This window comes from Trachurus japonicus, chromosome 7 (assembly GCF_045865225.1).
Source record: "Trachurus japonicus isolate A0001 chromosome 7, Traja_1.0".
NCBI classification, from domain to species: domain Eukaryota; kingdom Metazoa; phylum Chordata; class Actinopteri; order Carangiformes; family Carangidae; genus Trachurus; species Trachurus japonicus.
This window is the reverse complement of record NC_140913.1, coordinates 9,212,634-9,230,102: the sequence shown is the minus strand read 5'-3', so window position 1 is coordinate 9,230,102 and position 17,469 is coordinate 9,212,634. Positions and strand designations below refer to the sequence as shown.

Genomic DNA, 17,469 nt, shown 5'->3' with positions numbered 1-17,469 from the left:
ACAAGAAATGGAGAGGTTAAAAAGGAAATAAATAAATGATTTAAGCTGATATGATGGTGAAATAAGAAATAGCAGATAACCTCTTCTCAATATCTTCTCAAAATGTAATATTTAATTGATCTATGCAAATTCTGTCTCTGTTCTGTCATCATTTGATTTAAAAAGACATAAAAGCACAAAAAACACATCTCTAAGACCATTGTGTGATGTTTGCAAGGTTATGGTCACACTATAGCACAAGAAGTGTGTGTAGAAATGAGTGTATGTATGGATTAAACACACATCTCTGCATGGGCATGGCTGTGAAAATGAGGCCCTTGGGTAAACCAGCTGTTCTCGGGTGATTTTCGTATCCAGCACAGAACACAGCAAGTTCAACAGGAGGACAAGCCTATCACCAGCAAAACACATTTAAGGATAGGAGGCACTGAGCTTCACTAAGTCAGCATGAAATGACCAGAGGATAATGGAATCAGAGGTAAATCGCAGAGAAACATTAAATAAGATGTTCAGAAAACAGGCAAAAGAGGCAGAGGAGCGGACGTGAAATGTATTCAACGCCCTGGGAAACACACTCGCTTCAGCGCTGTGTGTCCTCTTGTGGGCTCTGACCTATGCATGGTTTGAACTGAGGAATAAATTTAGCTTTTAAGTGGGCGGCTTAAGTGTTTGTGCAGCACAAGCAGCAAGATTTTAAAAATCAACAAACACTAACAAGCGGATATGCATTTCTTTTTGCTTCAAGACAGAATTGATGCTAATTAAAATTGCTAATGGATAAGGCAATCAATTTGCAATGCTTATATTGGTCTGGGGAGGGGGAAAACATCATGCATTTGAATTTAGCCATTTATATCTAATAAGCCAAAGCTAAGTACAACATCAGTAGTCAATTTCATACTTGAATAATTTCATAGTCAAACAGTCCATTTGTCACTGTCCCTCGCTCGTGCACAGACGGTGGCAGAGACCGCAGCCTTCCTGTTGAAGGCCTGATTGAAGGTGGCATTCTGCTGGCACAATGAGAGCTGCCACAGCACTGTGCTCCTCTGCTGGATCCAGACAGACAGGCCCAGACGCTGCATGTCAGCTGTAATCCTCATTATGCAAATGAGCTCACGCAAAGTTAGGAGCTAACATCACAGGTCAGATGGGAAAAGTAGCAGCAGCCCATAGGGAGAGAGAGAAATAGAGGAGAGAGAGGAGAGAGAGGAGAGTGGGCTCATGAAGGGTGCTGGAGAAGTGGGAATCTGGGAGAGGAACAAATAATCTCTTTAGGAGCAGCAGATGTAAAACTGCAGGATGGTGGGAGAGACAGAGAGACAGAGTGAGAGCAGCAATCTCATTCCTCCCAGGAAGAGGACACACCTGAACACACACACACACACACACACACTAAACTCTGCAAAGCAACGAGAAGAAACTTGCAGTTTGCAGCGGAGACCCTGCGCTTTGACTGACAGGCGCAGCCAGATGTTGCACAGCGCAGCAGATTGTCTAGAAAAGACATATCTCACTAAACAGCTGGATGGATTTACCCCTGCAACCCCTTTAGCCTAGATCCTCGGATCTGCACAACAATAACAAAAAAATCAACCACGCAACAACAAAATCTTTCAGCAAATGGCACAACACGGACAGCCTGGGCATCTCTGCGCTAAATCCTGCGCAGCCCCAAAGTCCACGCTGCTGATATGATTTCCTATCAAAACTTGAAAAAAGCAGTGTGTGACAACTACATGATAAGTGATTATCGATCACAACCCCGGTCCTGCAGCCCAACAACCTGTGATGGGTTTATTTTGGATATGGCGCCCAAGACCGATTTCTGTCGAATCGATAACAGCTCGATACTAAAACTAACTCATCCACCACCTATCGCTACGTCTGCACCAAGAAACTGACTTCTTCAAACTCACTCATAATGAGTATCCACACCTGATCGTGCCGGTGAAAAGCTCCACATCCTCAGCGAGCCCAACAACAACAGCACCTGGTCCCACAGAGCACATGTGGGATACTGGGATACTGCACCAAGCCAAAGTCTGTGGAGCTGCGCGAGGAGGAGGCACGCTGCATCTGCTTTAACAAAAAAAAAAGTCGGCGGGCGCGCCCGTGCCACAGCTGACCACGCTGAGATGAAAGCAGAGAGGTGGAAAGTTTGTGTGACAACTGTCCCTACCTGTGTGTCCGGCAGGTGGACGGTCTCAGCTGCGCCCGGAGCCGGAGCCAGCGTGTGGACAAGCACGAGGACCTCGCTCCTGTTGAGTACCTGTTCAGTGACAGAATCCATCCACATGCACAGTTACCACCGTCCTCCTTCTTCCCGCTGTCTCAACATCCCCCCCAACCTCCCGCTTCCTCTTCCCGTCCCCTCCCCTCTCTCTCCTCCCACTTTTTCACTCACCAGTGCGCATTTACGCAATCCCGCAAAGCAGCGCGCCAACTCCCGCGCGCAGTGTGCCAGCTGCCGCTCAGTCAGTGACAGCAGCAGCAGCAGCAGCAGCAGCAGCAGCAGCAGCAGCAGCAGCAGCAGCAGCAGCACCGGCTCATCAACACCTCGGCTCCGACGTCGACTGCTGCTGCTGCTCCTCTGTGGTGCAGGCGCAGTGGAGCCGCCGCTGGTCGCAGCCTCTCCATCAGCTGCAGGTAACTCCAGACTCACCTGCCGGGAGGGAAGGCGCAGCTGCTCCGAGAGCTGCTCTGCTGCCCCCATGTGGACGCAGGAAACTCTGGACTCACAGAAAAACACTTAACACATGCGATACAGCCTGTTCAAATGGCACATGAACAACATTTATACAACAACCTAAATTAATTTTTACAACACTATTTAATAACAGACAACTCAACTTTAATTGTGTAGCCTACAAGACAATAGAAGATACATAAGGTCACAGTCGATACTGTACAGGCACTAAAGCTGTTGCTTGCAGGTGGTGGAAAGACAAGAAAATGAAAACCTCTGGCCCAGTGGCATATGCCTGATTCGTCTGGCTCATATGAATTCACATCTGGGTAGATTCCAGCTGTTATTCTCAGGTAGGCTATTGGCTGACAGCTGGGAGATTTTCTGTGTGAATGTGCCAGAGTTGGACCAGAGGTGGAAGGAGCATCTGTCATGCAGTGGCCCATGGATGCAGCAGTATATTGGGACAGAAGAAAAACAAGCATGTGGCCTGGTTGTGAGTCGGAGTTGCTTTACCATCTCTACATTTAAAGGACAATAACATGATTTGGAAAATGATTTTATGGCATTATAATTACCAATGCATTATCTAGGAAATCTCCCTCTGCTGCTGTGTTTATTTCACATGGTGTCACTGTTTGGGTGCAGACTGCATCTGAGCCAGCAGGTATCAAAGAGGACAGTGTTTCCTCTCTGACTGGATCAGTGGATTTTCTTTTCTTTTCCCTCAGCTGAACTCAATAAAACATTCACTGCAGTGTTTGATGACATTAGTAGTGGCTGATTCAATTCACTGGATGTCCTGGAATAGTTTTTTTTTTTTTTTTAACAGGGACACTTAATGAAAGTGAGCTATTGTTAATGTTATAATCTCCACCTGTGCTTGCTATAACAAGTCAAGGTGTCTGCTGGGAAAAAGGTCTAATGAACACTAGGAATGTAAGCAGATGCAGCGCAGGATGGGTTGTGACTGTTAGAAAGTCGCTAATTAAATATTTTCATTAGCACCTTTCTGACAAACCAAGAAATATAAAAACTGACACTTAGCAGTCTGTGAATCTCACCATGATAAATGTTCGTTAACATAAGCCGACCCATTCATTTGCTGGTCTGAAGTACAGGTTTTAGACCTTTGTGTAGCTGAACATAGCTTAAACAGATGATAGGTTAGAGATAACATCAACAAGACACCAGCAGACCCATTCTCTGCTGGTCTGTAGAAAGAGAAAATACACATTGTGTCGTATCTTATAAAATTAGTAAACTCTCTAAATAAATAAGTGACCACAGATATTGTGTTAGAGTACACGTTTTGACCTTTTGGAATTTGTATAACACATAAAATAGCAGTTTTTAACAATATGGTGGCCCTGGTTTTGGCATAAATTGGTTGATTTTACCTCAGTCAACCTCTGATTAACTAGTAGGTTACCAGCAGAGATAATATCCACATTATTTTCTTGTTAGCTTATTTTTCATCTAAATATGAGCTATATGGGCCTAAATGTTAGCCAAAATTAGCTGACACATTCACTTGCTGGTCCTAATACACCACCCATCTCACTTGTCTTATTATAAAATCAGTAAACTCTCAAAATAAATGAATGACTACAGTGATTGTGACCTCACCAGATTAGCACACATTAGCTCAGATGGTTTTCATATAATGTGTGCTTCCCCTTTAATAAGTGGATCTTTTAACACAACTCCAGACTGGATCATACTAATTAACGCTGTTACACGACTTGAACATATTCAAAAAATATTAGTGATGGGGTAAATTTTCTTTGCTATTGCTGAAAACACGCAAGTACATTATCTATTAAGAGACCAGTAACATTATAGATTCATCAGTCCCATCAGTAAATGCTGAGTTATTAAACAATGGCACGGAAGATTGATTTACCATTACTACTGAGAGTTTCACTATGAATACTAATCACTGATGATCAGAGAAAAATAGAGGATAAAGGAACTAAACGATCAGGAGAGAATTCACAACAGGAGCAGATGAATTGGTGAGATTGATACTTTTCATATTACAGCTCCACTTGTTCCCTTCACAGTCATCTTGTTGTACCATCTGCTTTGTGAGTAAACCGTCAAATGTTCAATGGCCAGGAGCGCTACCATCATCAATCACAATCAGTCCGGGATGCACACTACAGACATGACTCGTCCCACATTAACTTGTCTGACCTCTGGCATAATGAAGCAGTCAATTACACAAGTATATTAAGGGAATACATGTAGAGATACGTTGTTAAGACCTCATTTCACACATGTATGTCAAACCCTGTTTTACAGTTTCCATTCCCCTCATCGTTTGATCTCCAGATGTTTTTAAGGCAGATACCATTCAGTCTTTGCCCTCAACACTTTGTATCATCTGTAATTAATCCCCCATGGACCTGATCTGGTCTCACACACAAACACACACCAATCCATAAATCAATGATCTATACATGAGCTGTATCTCGTCTTTCACCGTTTCGCCATAGATGTTATTCTTTACTTCTTTATTGTCTCTAATACACTCCTGTAATGTTAATTTGTGGTTGTCATTATGCAAAAAACAACAAACAGTTTAACAAAAAACTCAGTAGTTTATTTAATAGTGAATGGCAACATTCAACATCAGAGTAAAATATATGTATAACGGGAACATTTCAAGTTTTGAGGTGTTCATCACATATGGTTTGAACGTGACTTCAATGCAAAACATTACAGTATTTTAGAATTGCTAAGTTTTCATGGCAGAGTTTCAATGTGCAAAAGTCAAAATGTAAAGAGCTACACAAACTCATACTCTGTTTTTTGTTTTTTTTTGCCGTACCACAAATTGTTCTGCACATACACATTACAAATCCTGTCTTCAGAATATATTGCTTTAATTATAATTAATTTAACTGCTTATTACCAAGCAGATTGCTGAAGTGTTGTGTTTGCAAGTATTTCCCCTTGCTTTCAAAAATGCAGCGCTATTCTAGCGCATGCAGCTAATTTATGCAAATAATCAATATATCTGAGATCTGGTGTTGTAAATAATAACTTGCACCATGGGTTGAATACAGTCGTGCACTGAACTAGGCACTTTTGCCTTGAATGAATACAGTATTAGTATGGTGTCAAAACTTCTTCTAATGTATATTAAATACATAAAAGTCAATTAACCATATCATTGGCACATTTTTCCTGTAGAACTTTGGACGAATGACTGCTAGCCCTTTTAGATGAGGATTCATAAATTTACAATTTGACAGGTTTATTTGATTAATGGCTATTTAATTTTAAAGGCAAAAAAATATTTAATTTCTGTGACAAACATGTACAGCGCGGCAATGCTCCAATAACCTTGTGGCATAATTTGGTGCACACATTTTAATGAGCCTTAATGAGATTTTGAGTGGTGGGGTTTTTATGTCGTAAGAGTTTGTGTGGAGTGAAGCTCAGGTGTGAAAGCAGAGCAATAATAAAATACTGTAAAACTACCAGCATCTCCACCTCATGTTTTTCAAGGAGATCCGTGCTTTGTCAATCGAAACAGACCAGCAGTGCTCTGACCATTTGACTTCAGTTTTTTGGTTTGCATTCAGCTTCTTCTCCTTCTCTAAATCTGACCTGAGAAAAACAAAGCAATTAAAAAAAAATCTCCCTGGAAACTCAACAATAAACACTGTATATCATAAAACCCTTAAAGCAATAATTACACATTCTGCTCAGTATCTGTTTTGCACACAGGGGTGCTTTCAAATGATAAAAACTGCAGTAAATAATTCACTGCACACACATCTCAAGCTCATGTTCAACCTAATTATGTCTCAGTGTCTTCCAGAAAACATAACTGTCTAATTTCACTGTTCTGAAAAATGCATGACATGGATTGGGCCTCATTGAGAAAATCTGAATCTAACAATGTGATTCTAGTTAGGCTGTCACTGGACAGAATCTACAGCTCAGAGTTTGAGCCAAATGTTATTCATTTTCTATCACTCTTAAAAGGATCCATATAAAGGTAGATTTCCACACCTTTTTTTCTGGTCTTGGTTTGACATTAAAGGACAATTCTGGGCAAATTCAACTCTGGGCTGTATTTTCCTAACATTTTAGGTCATGTGCATGTTTGAGTAGCCATCTGACGCTCTCTGTGGAGGGATGTAAACAGCCTAAGCAGCGGAACTTCAATCCGCTCCATTCATCACTGCCGTGGCGACGCGGGGACAGACACAACTATCGCAAAACAGGAGCAATTAAACTGAAAATCTTCAGACTCCTTCTTTTAGACCTAAAATGTTAGTAAAATACAGCCCAGGGTTGAATTTGCCCGGAATTGTCCTTTAATATACTGTGAAAGTATTAAAGTCTCAGCCCACAGAGAAATGCACACAGCCTGTATTCAGAAACTGAGCCTTAAAATGAGCTGTCAGGACTTCCTGAACTTTGTGATGTCACTGCTCTCAGCCACACCCCCAATCCCCACCCACCTTCTGTACCCACCATCCCTACTTGCAAGATTTGTTTTTCCTCTCTGAAGGAGAGTCTCAGAACCCCCTCTCTTCCGATTGGCTGACAGTTTGTTGCTACTAAAGCTCCACCAAGGAGCCTGAGAGTGGAAATGTTAAACTCAACTAAACTTTAACTACACTGAGGTTGTTTTTGGTTCTTAAAACCACAAATGTACCTTTCTATGGAAAACTTCAAATAAAACACCAGAGAAGTTGAACATGTGGGACCTTTAGGTCACGCAGACAAGAATCTAAACATCAGTAATCAGGAGCTTTTTTCAGTAGTCTGAAAACCTTCAAGTGTTACCGGTCAGTTCTAAGTGGATGTAAACAATGCAGAGTTAAAATAAAGTTTCTTAATGATCTAAAGGAGTGTGTCTGACCCTGAGCATGACAGATAAGGAGCTGGAGCAGAAACCCCAGTGGATTCTACTCTAGACAACTAACACAACACTTTCTGACCCCAATTATGGCATCTAGACACAAATTTCACACAGTTAGGGCAATTATCCTGTGGCGTGATTAGTCAGAGCCTTCACTGCAATCAAAGAGTCTGCTCTGGCCAATTTGGTGCTTAATTAAGTCAACAACTCTTTGTGTCGGTTCACCTCAGGACAGCAGACTGTGAAGCGCTTCTTTTATGTGCTGACGTTATTTCACCACTGCCCAGGGGCAACTGAAGCAAGTGTGGGTTTTAAACCGTTTGAGATAAATTAAAAATGTTCTTTTCTCAACTTCATATCAAGCTGCCACATGTCTAAATCTCAGAGGTGCATTTAGTTTGTTCTTCTAGAAATTTTCTACCAAGATCCCTCCTCAGAAACACACTTATTCATGTATCCTTCCAATATGTTCCAAGTAACTCAAAGTCATCACCTTTTATAATAAATAATCCCACCTAAAAGTCTACAGCGTCTCCATGCTCTGTCTGGGCTGGTCCTATCTGGATTCCCTGGAGTGTACCACATACAGTAGATTACGTGCGTTCTAGTCAGACCCCTGCTGGACGTTCCTCTCGTAGTTTTCCAGACAGATGCGGACGCGGTTAGTGAAGTAGTTGGGGTCAGAGATGCCCCGGAGGAGGTCAGTCTGCACCAGGGTAACGTCGTACAGCTCGGAGGTGCAGGCGATACGAGTCTCATCGCCACCTGGGTTCAAGAAAATCTGAGAGAGACAGATGCAGAAAAAGACAGAGAGACCAGAGGAAAGAGGAGAGTTATGTTGCTCAGTCTTCTCACCACATCAGAGACTGCTTTTAAGGCGTCCTCAAACACATGTTGGAATGCCACCCAGCTAGGGAGGGACTTGATTGCCATCTGCAGCAGCCAATAGCCCTGAACGTATCTCAAGTACGACCTATGGGATTTTTTGGTAGCTGCACCCTTCACCTAGCCTCGTAAACCAGCCTCTCGCGGAAATGCATTTCATTTCATTTCTCGGGAGAGTCTGGCCTCATTCCCCTTGTAAGCGTTTGGGGTGGGCGGGAGCTGGGCGGGAGTAGTAGCATTGACAGACAACCCCATTCAGCCAATCAGCAAGCTGGTGTAGTGACGGGGCTTTGCACCAGTCGGTCCCTGATTGGCCAACGTGCTGTGTCAATCACAGCGGCGACGCTGATTGGCTCGGCCTAACAGGGATGAGGCCAGACTCTCCCTCAGAAATGAAATGAATTGCATTTCCAGGAGTGGCTGGTTTACGAGGCTACCCTTCACCTGCTGTGGACATACTTGATGAATGAAAGGAAGTAAACTGATGGTAATGGAGAAGAACATTTGGGAGTGAGACCATATATGTTTGAGCCTAGAGCTAGCAGGAGGTAGCAGTTACTCTGGTGGGGCAGGATTATGAGCTACTATTGATTCAACTGGTGCAACTTGAGAGCGACGACATCTGATGGACTTTGCATGGGTTTTCTTAAAGGGATACTTCACCCAAAATCAATTATTCACCAATTTTCTACTCACCATCATGCCAAGGAAGGGTTTGGAGAACTTCCAGAGTTATCAAAACGCTTTTGGAGTTCCAGGGGGGGTCCGGCTGGCAACGGATTTTCATATAATGGCGGCGGATGGTGCTAACTTTTGAATCGTCCAAAACACACACTATGAAACATCCAATTACCTCCATACTGCTTGTCCGTACTGAAGTGTCCTGAAGCTGCGACATGAAAAAGTTGTTCGGAAAAAATGAATTTGATCTCTTTGTTTTTTACTAGAACATCTCGCAGCAAATCTCGCACATCTGGTGCAGCCACTGCACTACAATAAGGCTAAAAACAGAGATCAAATACATGTTTCCCGAACAACTTTTTTATGTCCAAAACTAGTGCGTGTTTTGGATGATTCAAAAGTGAACTCTATCCGCTGTCATTATGTGAAAATCCATTGCCAGCCGGACCCCCCCTGGAACTCCAAAAGTGTTTTGATAACTCCAAAAGTTCTCCAAACCCTTCCTTGGTATGATGATGAGTAGAAAATTGGTGAATTATTGATTTTGGGTGAAGTATCCCTTCAAGTTGCAGTGTGTAAAGCTCTCTGGGCCACCGTAGGTTCCCACAGCCAGTAGAGCAGGAGAACTTCCTCTATGCTCAAGACTCATCTCCTCAGAGACCTCCTCTGCACGTCTAACCAGCACAGACCCCCCTCCACAGTCAGAACAAACTGTGATGATGAAAACATCATTCAGAACTGTAGGCCACTTTACACTGAGTCAAAAAACATGTGGATGTCAGTGATAGTACCTTGGGATAAACGATGGTGTCCTCGTCGTTCTGCCGGATGTTGTCGTCGATGAAGATGTGTTGAACGCTCGGGTCAAACGGGTCCACCCACAACGGCTTCCCCCCACGGATGGAGTAGGTGTTACTGACCCACCTGGAGGAGGAACGAGGGCACATGGAGGTTTGGAAAAAGGGCTGGATGTTGGAGGGGTCAGATAGATAGTAACCCGGTAACCCAGAGGAGTGTCAGTCATACACACCAGTCAAAGTGGTCCTGGAAGCCCCCCAGGCCCTGGACTGAGCTGAGGTACTGATACAGGCCTCTCTCTCCGTCTTGAGTGGACACGCGGTCCTCGGCCCGGCTCAGGACGATTCCTTTCTTGCTGCAGCGGATCTTGCCTGGAGTCATGTTCACATTCAACTGAGCCGAGAGCGGGAGAAGAAGAGGCAGAGTCAGAGTCAGTCAGTGGCTGGATTAACCACCAGCTCCATCCTCACTGTCTGTGATCAGGTCTGTACTCTGACCTTATTTGGATCCTGTTCATCACCTGACCTCAAGGCCTTGTCTCAGAGAACCTGCGTCAGCATCTAGTTTGAAGACCCTAAATATTTAGATGTTGTTCTTACTTGTATATTTCTACACTAAACAAAAGTGTTGAAAATAAACAGGAAAAGAGAAAAAAAGTAAAGTTCATGAGGGTAATGGAGACACATCTGGCACCATCGTGAGTAAAAGTTTGTCCGGTTCTGTTCATAATTCCCAAACTGCAAAACTACCGACATCATCAGCCTCATCTGTATCTTGTGTATTTGTCTAATTTTGTGGTATTCCAACATATAATACTCGGAGGAGGAGGAGGCTTTAAATGAGCCCACTGGGCTTTTTGGATGCTATTTGTTCTCTTTGTCATTTTCCGTGTTGTTTTTTTAATTGTGCAAAAATAAATAACCTAAAACTAATGAATTAAAACCAGCCGCACAGATTCTGGTATGTTAACATGGAGTCAGTGAATTCCCAGAGCTGCTGTGAATCGCTTTGATTGGACAAGTTTTCCCCACTGCCCCCAACACAACAATGATAAAGAAGCTGTTGTTGTCCTGTGGTTTATTTCCAGGAATTAACTGAAGCAAGAAAACTACTCCATACTGAACAATCACATGTCTTGTGACTGCACCCCCGCCCCCCACCCCCTCTGTCTAAATGCATAGATGAATATGCAGGAAATTGAATAAGATCTCCACTGTTCTCTGCTCCAGTTAGCTCCTTGTGCCTGACAGATTCATTTTCTGACAAACTGTCCACCCTCCATCCCCCCCGACACCCCGTCGTCGCTCCATTGCACTCTTCACTATTCTCCCAAAATCAATGTGTTCCACTCCAGCGGACTAACAGGTACAAAAACCATAAAACCCCCTCAGCGAGTTAGTCAAGGAGATGCACTTGCCTGTGTGTGTGTGGATGGGCACAGGAGGTCATGCTCTTAAAAAGAACAGCTCCACAGTCACCCCACCTCTCAGCAACATCAACACACACACACACACACACACACACACACACACACACCTGCATGTCTACCAGATGGACTGGCACAAAGTTTTAAAGATGAAGATGAATGCTAATAACTGTAGTGATCCATCCTGAGTCCTTTTTAATGTCATTTAGTAATTATGTTCTCCTCATCTAAAGCACTACAACAGTGTTTTTCAACCTTGGGGTCGGGACCCCACAAGGGGTCGCTATAAACACAGGAGTATCAACTCTTGACTTGCTTGAAGTAAACTTTTCTTTCCCACAGACAGCGTCAGGTGGCTACTCAAACATGCACCAAGAAGTTTGTTTACTTGAAACAAGTCAAGAGTTGATATTCCTGTGTTTATGACAAACACACCGAGTGCGTCAACTTGGGTCTCGCGCGAGACTTTGAATTAGATCTAGTTTTACAAACATGTCGGCTTGCTTGAAGTAAATAAACTTCTCGGTGCATGTTTGAGTAGCCATCTGACGCTGTCTGTGGAAAAAAAATTGCGGCTTTGAGGGATGTAAACAGCCTAAGCAGTGGAACTTCCATCCGCTCCCATTCATCGCTGCCGTGGCGATGCGGTAACGGACACAACTACCGCAAAAGAGGAGCAATTAAACTTAAAATCTTCAGATTCCTTCTTTTAGACCTAAAATGTTAGTAAAATACAGCCCTGAGTTTGCCCGGAATTGTCCTTTAATATCAGTGTGTTGTCACAGTTATGATGAGGTGGGAATATGACTGTAAACTCACAGTGTGAAAGTCCCGTCTCCATCACATGGGGGGGCTCTGAGAGGGGGAGGTCTCTAAAGTGGTGTTTTTATCTTCTGTGCTCGTCAGTGTTGTCATGACAAAATGTGGTCATGGAGACCCAAAGGCGGTTTTGAGAACTTGTGGTTGTGTATGTTTGTTTGTCTGTCTGTGGGGGGAGTTTTGTCACCACTGTTCTAGATACAGTCACCAAACTGCAGGCGTTGGAGGATGTGAGTGGCTGGATTCAAAGCAGTAGGCAGCACCGGGCTGCATTAGGGAACTTGCAGAGGTGGATAAAGTAGATAACTTCAGTCTGAGTACAGATCCTCCAGGTCAAACATAGAACAAGTTGTTCAGTTCAGGTTTTACCAGTTTTCCAGTTAAGGTCATGGAGCCCTTGATTTTAAAAACACTTACGTATCCAAAAGGACATTTTTATGTCAACATTGTTAGATTGTTCCACATTACACAGACTACAGATGTACAGACTGACTTACTGAAAGAATAAAGATAAGTTTAGTTTTAAGGTGAAATGAATTTCCCTTTGGGGATTAATAAAGTAATTCATATTCATATTCGTATAAAGTGGTGAGGATTTAATTTGGCAAAGGTGGTTCTTTATTACTAAACCCCTGACTCTGGTGAAGAACGCTCTGCCTCATATTTATCTAATGGAGCATCATTAGGACATTGACAGGTTCCCACCGGACCAGCAGTGGAGGAGTTGGATCTGATGGTTTTTTCTCCTGTGATCATTATATACGGTCTTTTACAGTTTTCAAAATAAAATTTATTTCACTTACTAAAAGCCTTGTTTCAAAGTAAGAGTACTTCAAAGAAATGTAGTGGAGTCTGGTATTTGGAGGACAATATTGGCGTAAAAGTCATGAGTTTCCGAAAAAAAAACTATAGTCAAGTCAAGTACAGATACTCAAAAAATACACTGAAGTACAGTACCCGCGACACACTGCTGTGAATATCATCTGTCTGTTCTATAAAAGCATTTCAAGCAGCAGCTGCTACTAAAACAAGTTTAAACACAGTGAAACACTGGGGTTTTTAGGACTAGTTACTCTACTATGCTGTTACCACATGTTCCTGATGTGAGGATTGATGCAACAGATGTTGAGTGACCATTTATTTATTCTATGATGGGCTCTAGGTATTAGGATTTAGACTTTTATCTGTATTTTATTCTGATTCATATGTAAGAAATAAATGTGTTTTTTACTTCACCTTCAGATCAGGCAGATCAGGGAACAGTGGATGAGCCCCTTCGTTCAGTGCTTTGTGCACAGCTTTCAGCACGCGAGGCAGGTCTACTCCAAATGTCCGAAACAGGATGGCAAACTCCCGTCCCTCCTGCGCCAGGTCTTTGAGCAGCTGGAAGAAGGAGGGGAGGATCCAGTGGTACAGTCGCCCGTCCTCTGCTTTGATGGACAGCTCTTTGTCTTCCTGCAAGAAACAACCACAGAGCAGTCACACAACTGCATCAATCTGGTTTTGAGGAAGTGCGACAAACTTGTTTTGTGGTTGAGTGTACAGTAACAATTAAAAGCTGCATTTTACAGGCCCGTGGGTGGCATGCGCACATAAAATGTCTCCACTCCTTCACTTTCACTCATGGTTGTCGACATTATTTTCAAAGGGACTAACTGATTTTTGGTTCCTTCATTTGAATGCTTTTTTCCTTAGAAGGCGCACAGCACACCAAAGATTTTGGCAGCCTCACAGTGTTCTGGTCTGAGGTGATAAAAATGTAAAAATTGATAAAATAAACATTAAACCATTAAACAATCTGTTTAAAATAATAAAAATCCAGTTGGTCGGAGGATCTCTGCTTCTGCTGCTTCAGGTTTGATCTGAAATCAGCCTGCTACTTGCAGGTGTTGCAGCTTGAGTGGAGGTCAATATGTAATTACTAGAGAGTCCTTTAAAAAGCTTGTGACGACAGTAAAAGCTACAGAAGTACCGGTATATGTAATTTAGATTTTTAAAGCGGAAACAAATGTGCTTCAACAACAACGTAAAAACTTCTCCTGGAAAACTATTATTATTATCAATAATAAGAATAATAGCTATAATCAGTATTTTGGCTCTAGAGGGGTTAGGTCCGTTGTTGTAAAACCTTTATCCCCACCAAGGACTGTAAAAGTTGAGCAGATACCAGATGACAGGTTTTTCTTGTCTCATAGAAACCAGTTGAACAGAAGCTGACAGATCAAAGTGTCAGAACTTAATCTTTACACAGTTCATACAGGTGATCTGTATTTAAATGTTACATGAGCATAAAGAGTAAGAGGAAAAAATACAACTGCTGTTTAAACAGTTTATCCATGTTCTGATATTTTGGACCTTTATTTTGACAGTCCCGGTGGTGACAGACAGGAAGGACAGACAGCCTGAGCTGGGATACTGCTGACTCAGCCTTATGCTTAACCAGGTGTGCCACCAGTGCAGGTGCCAGTGTAGTCATCAGTGTGTGTATTATGTTTGTAAATGATATCCTGTAACCATGGTTATTATAGGTTAAAGCAGATATCAGTGGAATGTTTTTGTTAATATAAGTCCTAAATAGTCCTATTTTCCGTCAGCAATCACTTACATGAAGTATTTCAGCCTAAACACGAGTCTCTCCGTCACTCTGCTCTGCTGTAACCCGAGGAGAAAATTTTCCTTGTGGGATACAAGTGTTATCCAATGAGGGGAGAGAACGGCATGAAGGGCTGTGTGTGCAGCCAAGGGATGCGCGTGAATGTGGTGACGTAGCACGAGGACCAATTGATGCCTGACAAGGGCGGGGGCTGCTAACTCATGGTGCGTTCAAGGAAACTCGTACTTTGTGTTTTTCCGACCCGTGAACTCGTACCAGATCGAACTGGTATGACTTCACGGGTCGGAAGTTACGAGTGGCCGTTATAGGGAACTTTCACAGACAACAGGACGGTAAAAACACGAGCTACGGGTTACCTGGAACGCTACCAAGTCGTAGTTGTGACTTGAAGCTGTAACTTACGGTTTCAAAAGCCTGCCTTGAACACAGCATTAGCCGAAACGGCCGTGCCACTGATATCTGCTTTAATAAAAAATATGACTATGAATCAAAAAAGCAGTCATTCAGTGTGGTTCATCCTATATAGGACAGTGCTTGCCTTGACGCCCTCAGGCCAGCGGAGCAGATCCAGATGTTCATCCAGAATCCCACGGAAGCACCGTCCTGCAGCAGATGTGAAGTTGTATGTCCTTCCATACTGACAGTAGTAACTGACAGCGTCCTGGCACGGTGGGAGCAGGGACGGAGAGTCACTCAGCCATTCCCACTTTCCTGCAGAGAGGCGAAGAGAGAAAGACAGACTGTAGAGAAGTTGAAGAACTGACAGGATGAATCCTCCTGTTTATTTGGATCTTTAAAAAGCTCACATCACCTAAACTGAAGATGCAGCACATCTGACCAAGGGAAGTAAACACATTATCTCAGGAGAACAGTCAGATCACAGTCTACCAAACTTGATCAAACGCTAATTTAATATTCACTTCTATTTTTGAGATAAACGATGACTTTAGAAATATAATTCAGTCATATTTATTATAATCTTATTTCCGGTAATCTCTGAAATTTAATTTCAATCACATGTCATCTTTTTGGGTTGTTTGACAGCTCTGTGGAAACTTAAATGTTCAGGAGAGGTTGAGTGGGATTGACAGATTTTTTTAAACGGAACCCGTCGTGAACAATACCTTCACTGTCAACATCACTGTTGTCACCTGACTACACGGACACGGACACACACACACACACAGAGAGAGAGAGAGAGAGAGATTCCAGTCATTCCTGTGGGACGCGGACCCCAGGTCAGTCTCCATCTCACCGTGTTTGCCGATCTTCCCCCAGGTGACGGTGGACAGGAAGTAGTCCAGGGCGCACACGGTGCCCTCGCGCGTCACGGCGTCCGACACCAGGATGGTGTTGTTGAGGTCGACGTGCAGGACCAACTTCTTCCTCCGCTCCTGCTCCGAGGAGCCGAGTCCCCGAGGCACCGCCGCCGGTACCGACGCCGGCTCATCACCACCGGTCGAACAAGGAGCGGGGACGTCCCCGCTGTTTGTCCCGTCCGCTCCTTCCGCCTGCCGGCTGCTGCCGCGGTCACAGTCCGCCATGAGAGAGCGTCCGGAGGAGACAGGTAGAGGTGTCCGAGTATCTAAAGTGGGAACTCGCTACTTAACCACCTCCGCTGTCTGACTCATGAACATTTCCTGGCACTTCCTCCTTCTCCATGCCGTCTTCTTCTTCTTCCTCCGCCGGTCAGTTGGTTGTACACACTGCCGGACAGAGGAGAGAGCGCCACCTGCAGGTGCCCCCAAACACTGCATGTCCCATTCACACAAGGACCTAGCAACATGTCACAGACTCAGGGACAAACTGTGTGTTAAATTATATTGTTCACAAATTAATATATAAACGTATGAATAGATTTCTATATATTTTTTGATATGTTGATAAATAATATTGACAATAATTATTAGAGGATAGATAAAACAGGACACACTTTTTTACTTCTTCCTACTCCCTTTTGAGCATGTTAAGACTGTTAATGAATATAATTTATGATTTTTTTTTTTATATTATGTTATTTGTTTTTTTTGTTGTTTGCCTTGTCTTCTGTCAGTCTCTGTACATGTTTGGAATGAAGGCTTAATAAATAAATAACATAAATCAGAAAATGGAAACTTGTTTGTGTTGTCTGACTTATTAATTTTAATGCAGTAACCTCTGGATGAAGATAGGCAGTTCCTGTGTCATGTGTTGGTGATTTCTGTGGTTTAAATCATTTTAAATGGTTTCTAGGCTACTGTGTGTATATTAGTTGTATGTAAGCAATAGTTAGGATTTATATTTATATACAGTGACAAAGAGTGTTATAGTGTAATATATTCAACCATTAATCATTTTTTGCTAAATTCACAGCTAATAAACAGACAGAAAATGTTCTTTCTTTCTCTTTCTGAATGATATTCAGCTCATGAGTTACTGAACTATTTTCTGCTGTTTATTTCTTGTATCAATAAATGCTTCAGTTCCTGTTTACACAGCAGACATCCTGAACCAGCACAGCAGGACAAGTGCAGGTATAGTTAATAACATCAGCAGGTTCAAGTGTCTCATTACATTATGTGGCGTTGAGCCAGAAGAAACAGCAGCAGGAGGCTGAAACTGAAGCAGCAGATTGGATTTAGCCATTGTTCATTTAGTTATTTACACCTGAGCTTTCCTACTGCGACATG

At 43.0% G+C, this 17,469-nt stretch overlaps 2 protein-coding genes across 3 annotated transcripts in view; both read right to left on the bottom strand.

The window, feature by feature from the left end:
* The window catches only part of klhdc8b (kelch domain containing 8B), a 188,938-nt gene extending 186,615 nt beyond the window's left edge, over positions 1-2,323 (bottom strand). For both annotated transcript variants that reach the window (XM_085781119.1, XM_085781120.1), the window contains exon 1: positions 2,183-2,323. The gene's annotated coding sequence lies outside the window, so the exon portion shown is untranslated. The remainder of the gene's footprint in view (positions 1-2,182) is intronic.
* A 5,087-nt stretch (positions 2,324-7,410) lies between these two features.
* On the bottom strand, positions 7,411-16,477 carry LOC146984186 (uncharacterized). Its single transcript, XM_085781129.1, has 6 exons — positions 16,056-16,477; positions 15,339-15,511; positions 13,423-13,641; positions 10,174-10,334; positions 9,935-10,067; positions 7,411-8,358 (listed from the first exon to the last, which is right to left on the bottom strand). Exons 1-6 carry the CDS (start codon positions 16,342-16,344, stop codon positions 8,182-8,184), a joined length of 1,152 nt encoding a protein of 383 aa, XP_085637255.1. The 5' UTR covers positions 16,345-16,477; the 3' UTR covers positions 7,411-8,181.
* Positions 16,478-17,469: the final 992 nt, after the last annotated feature.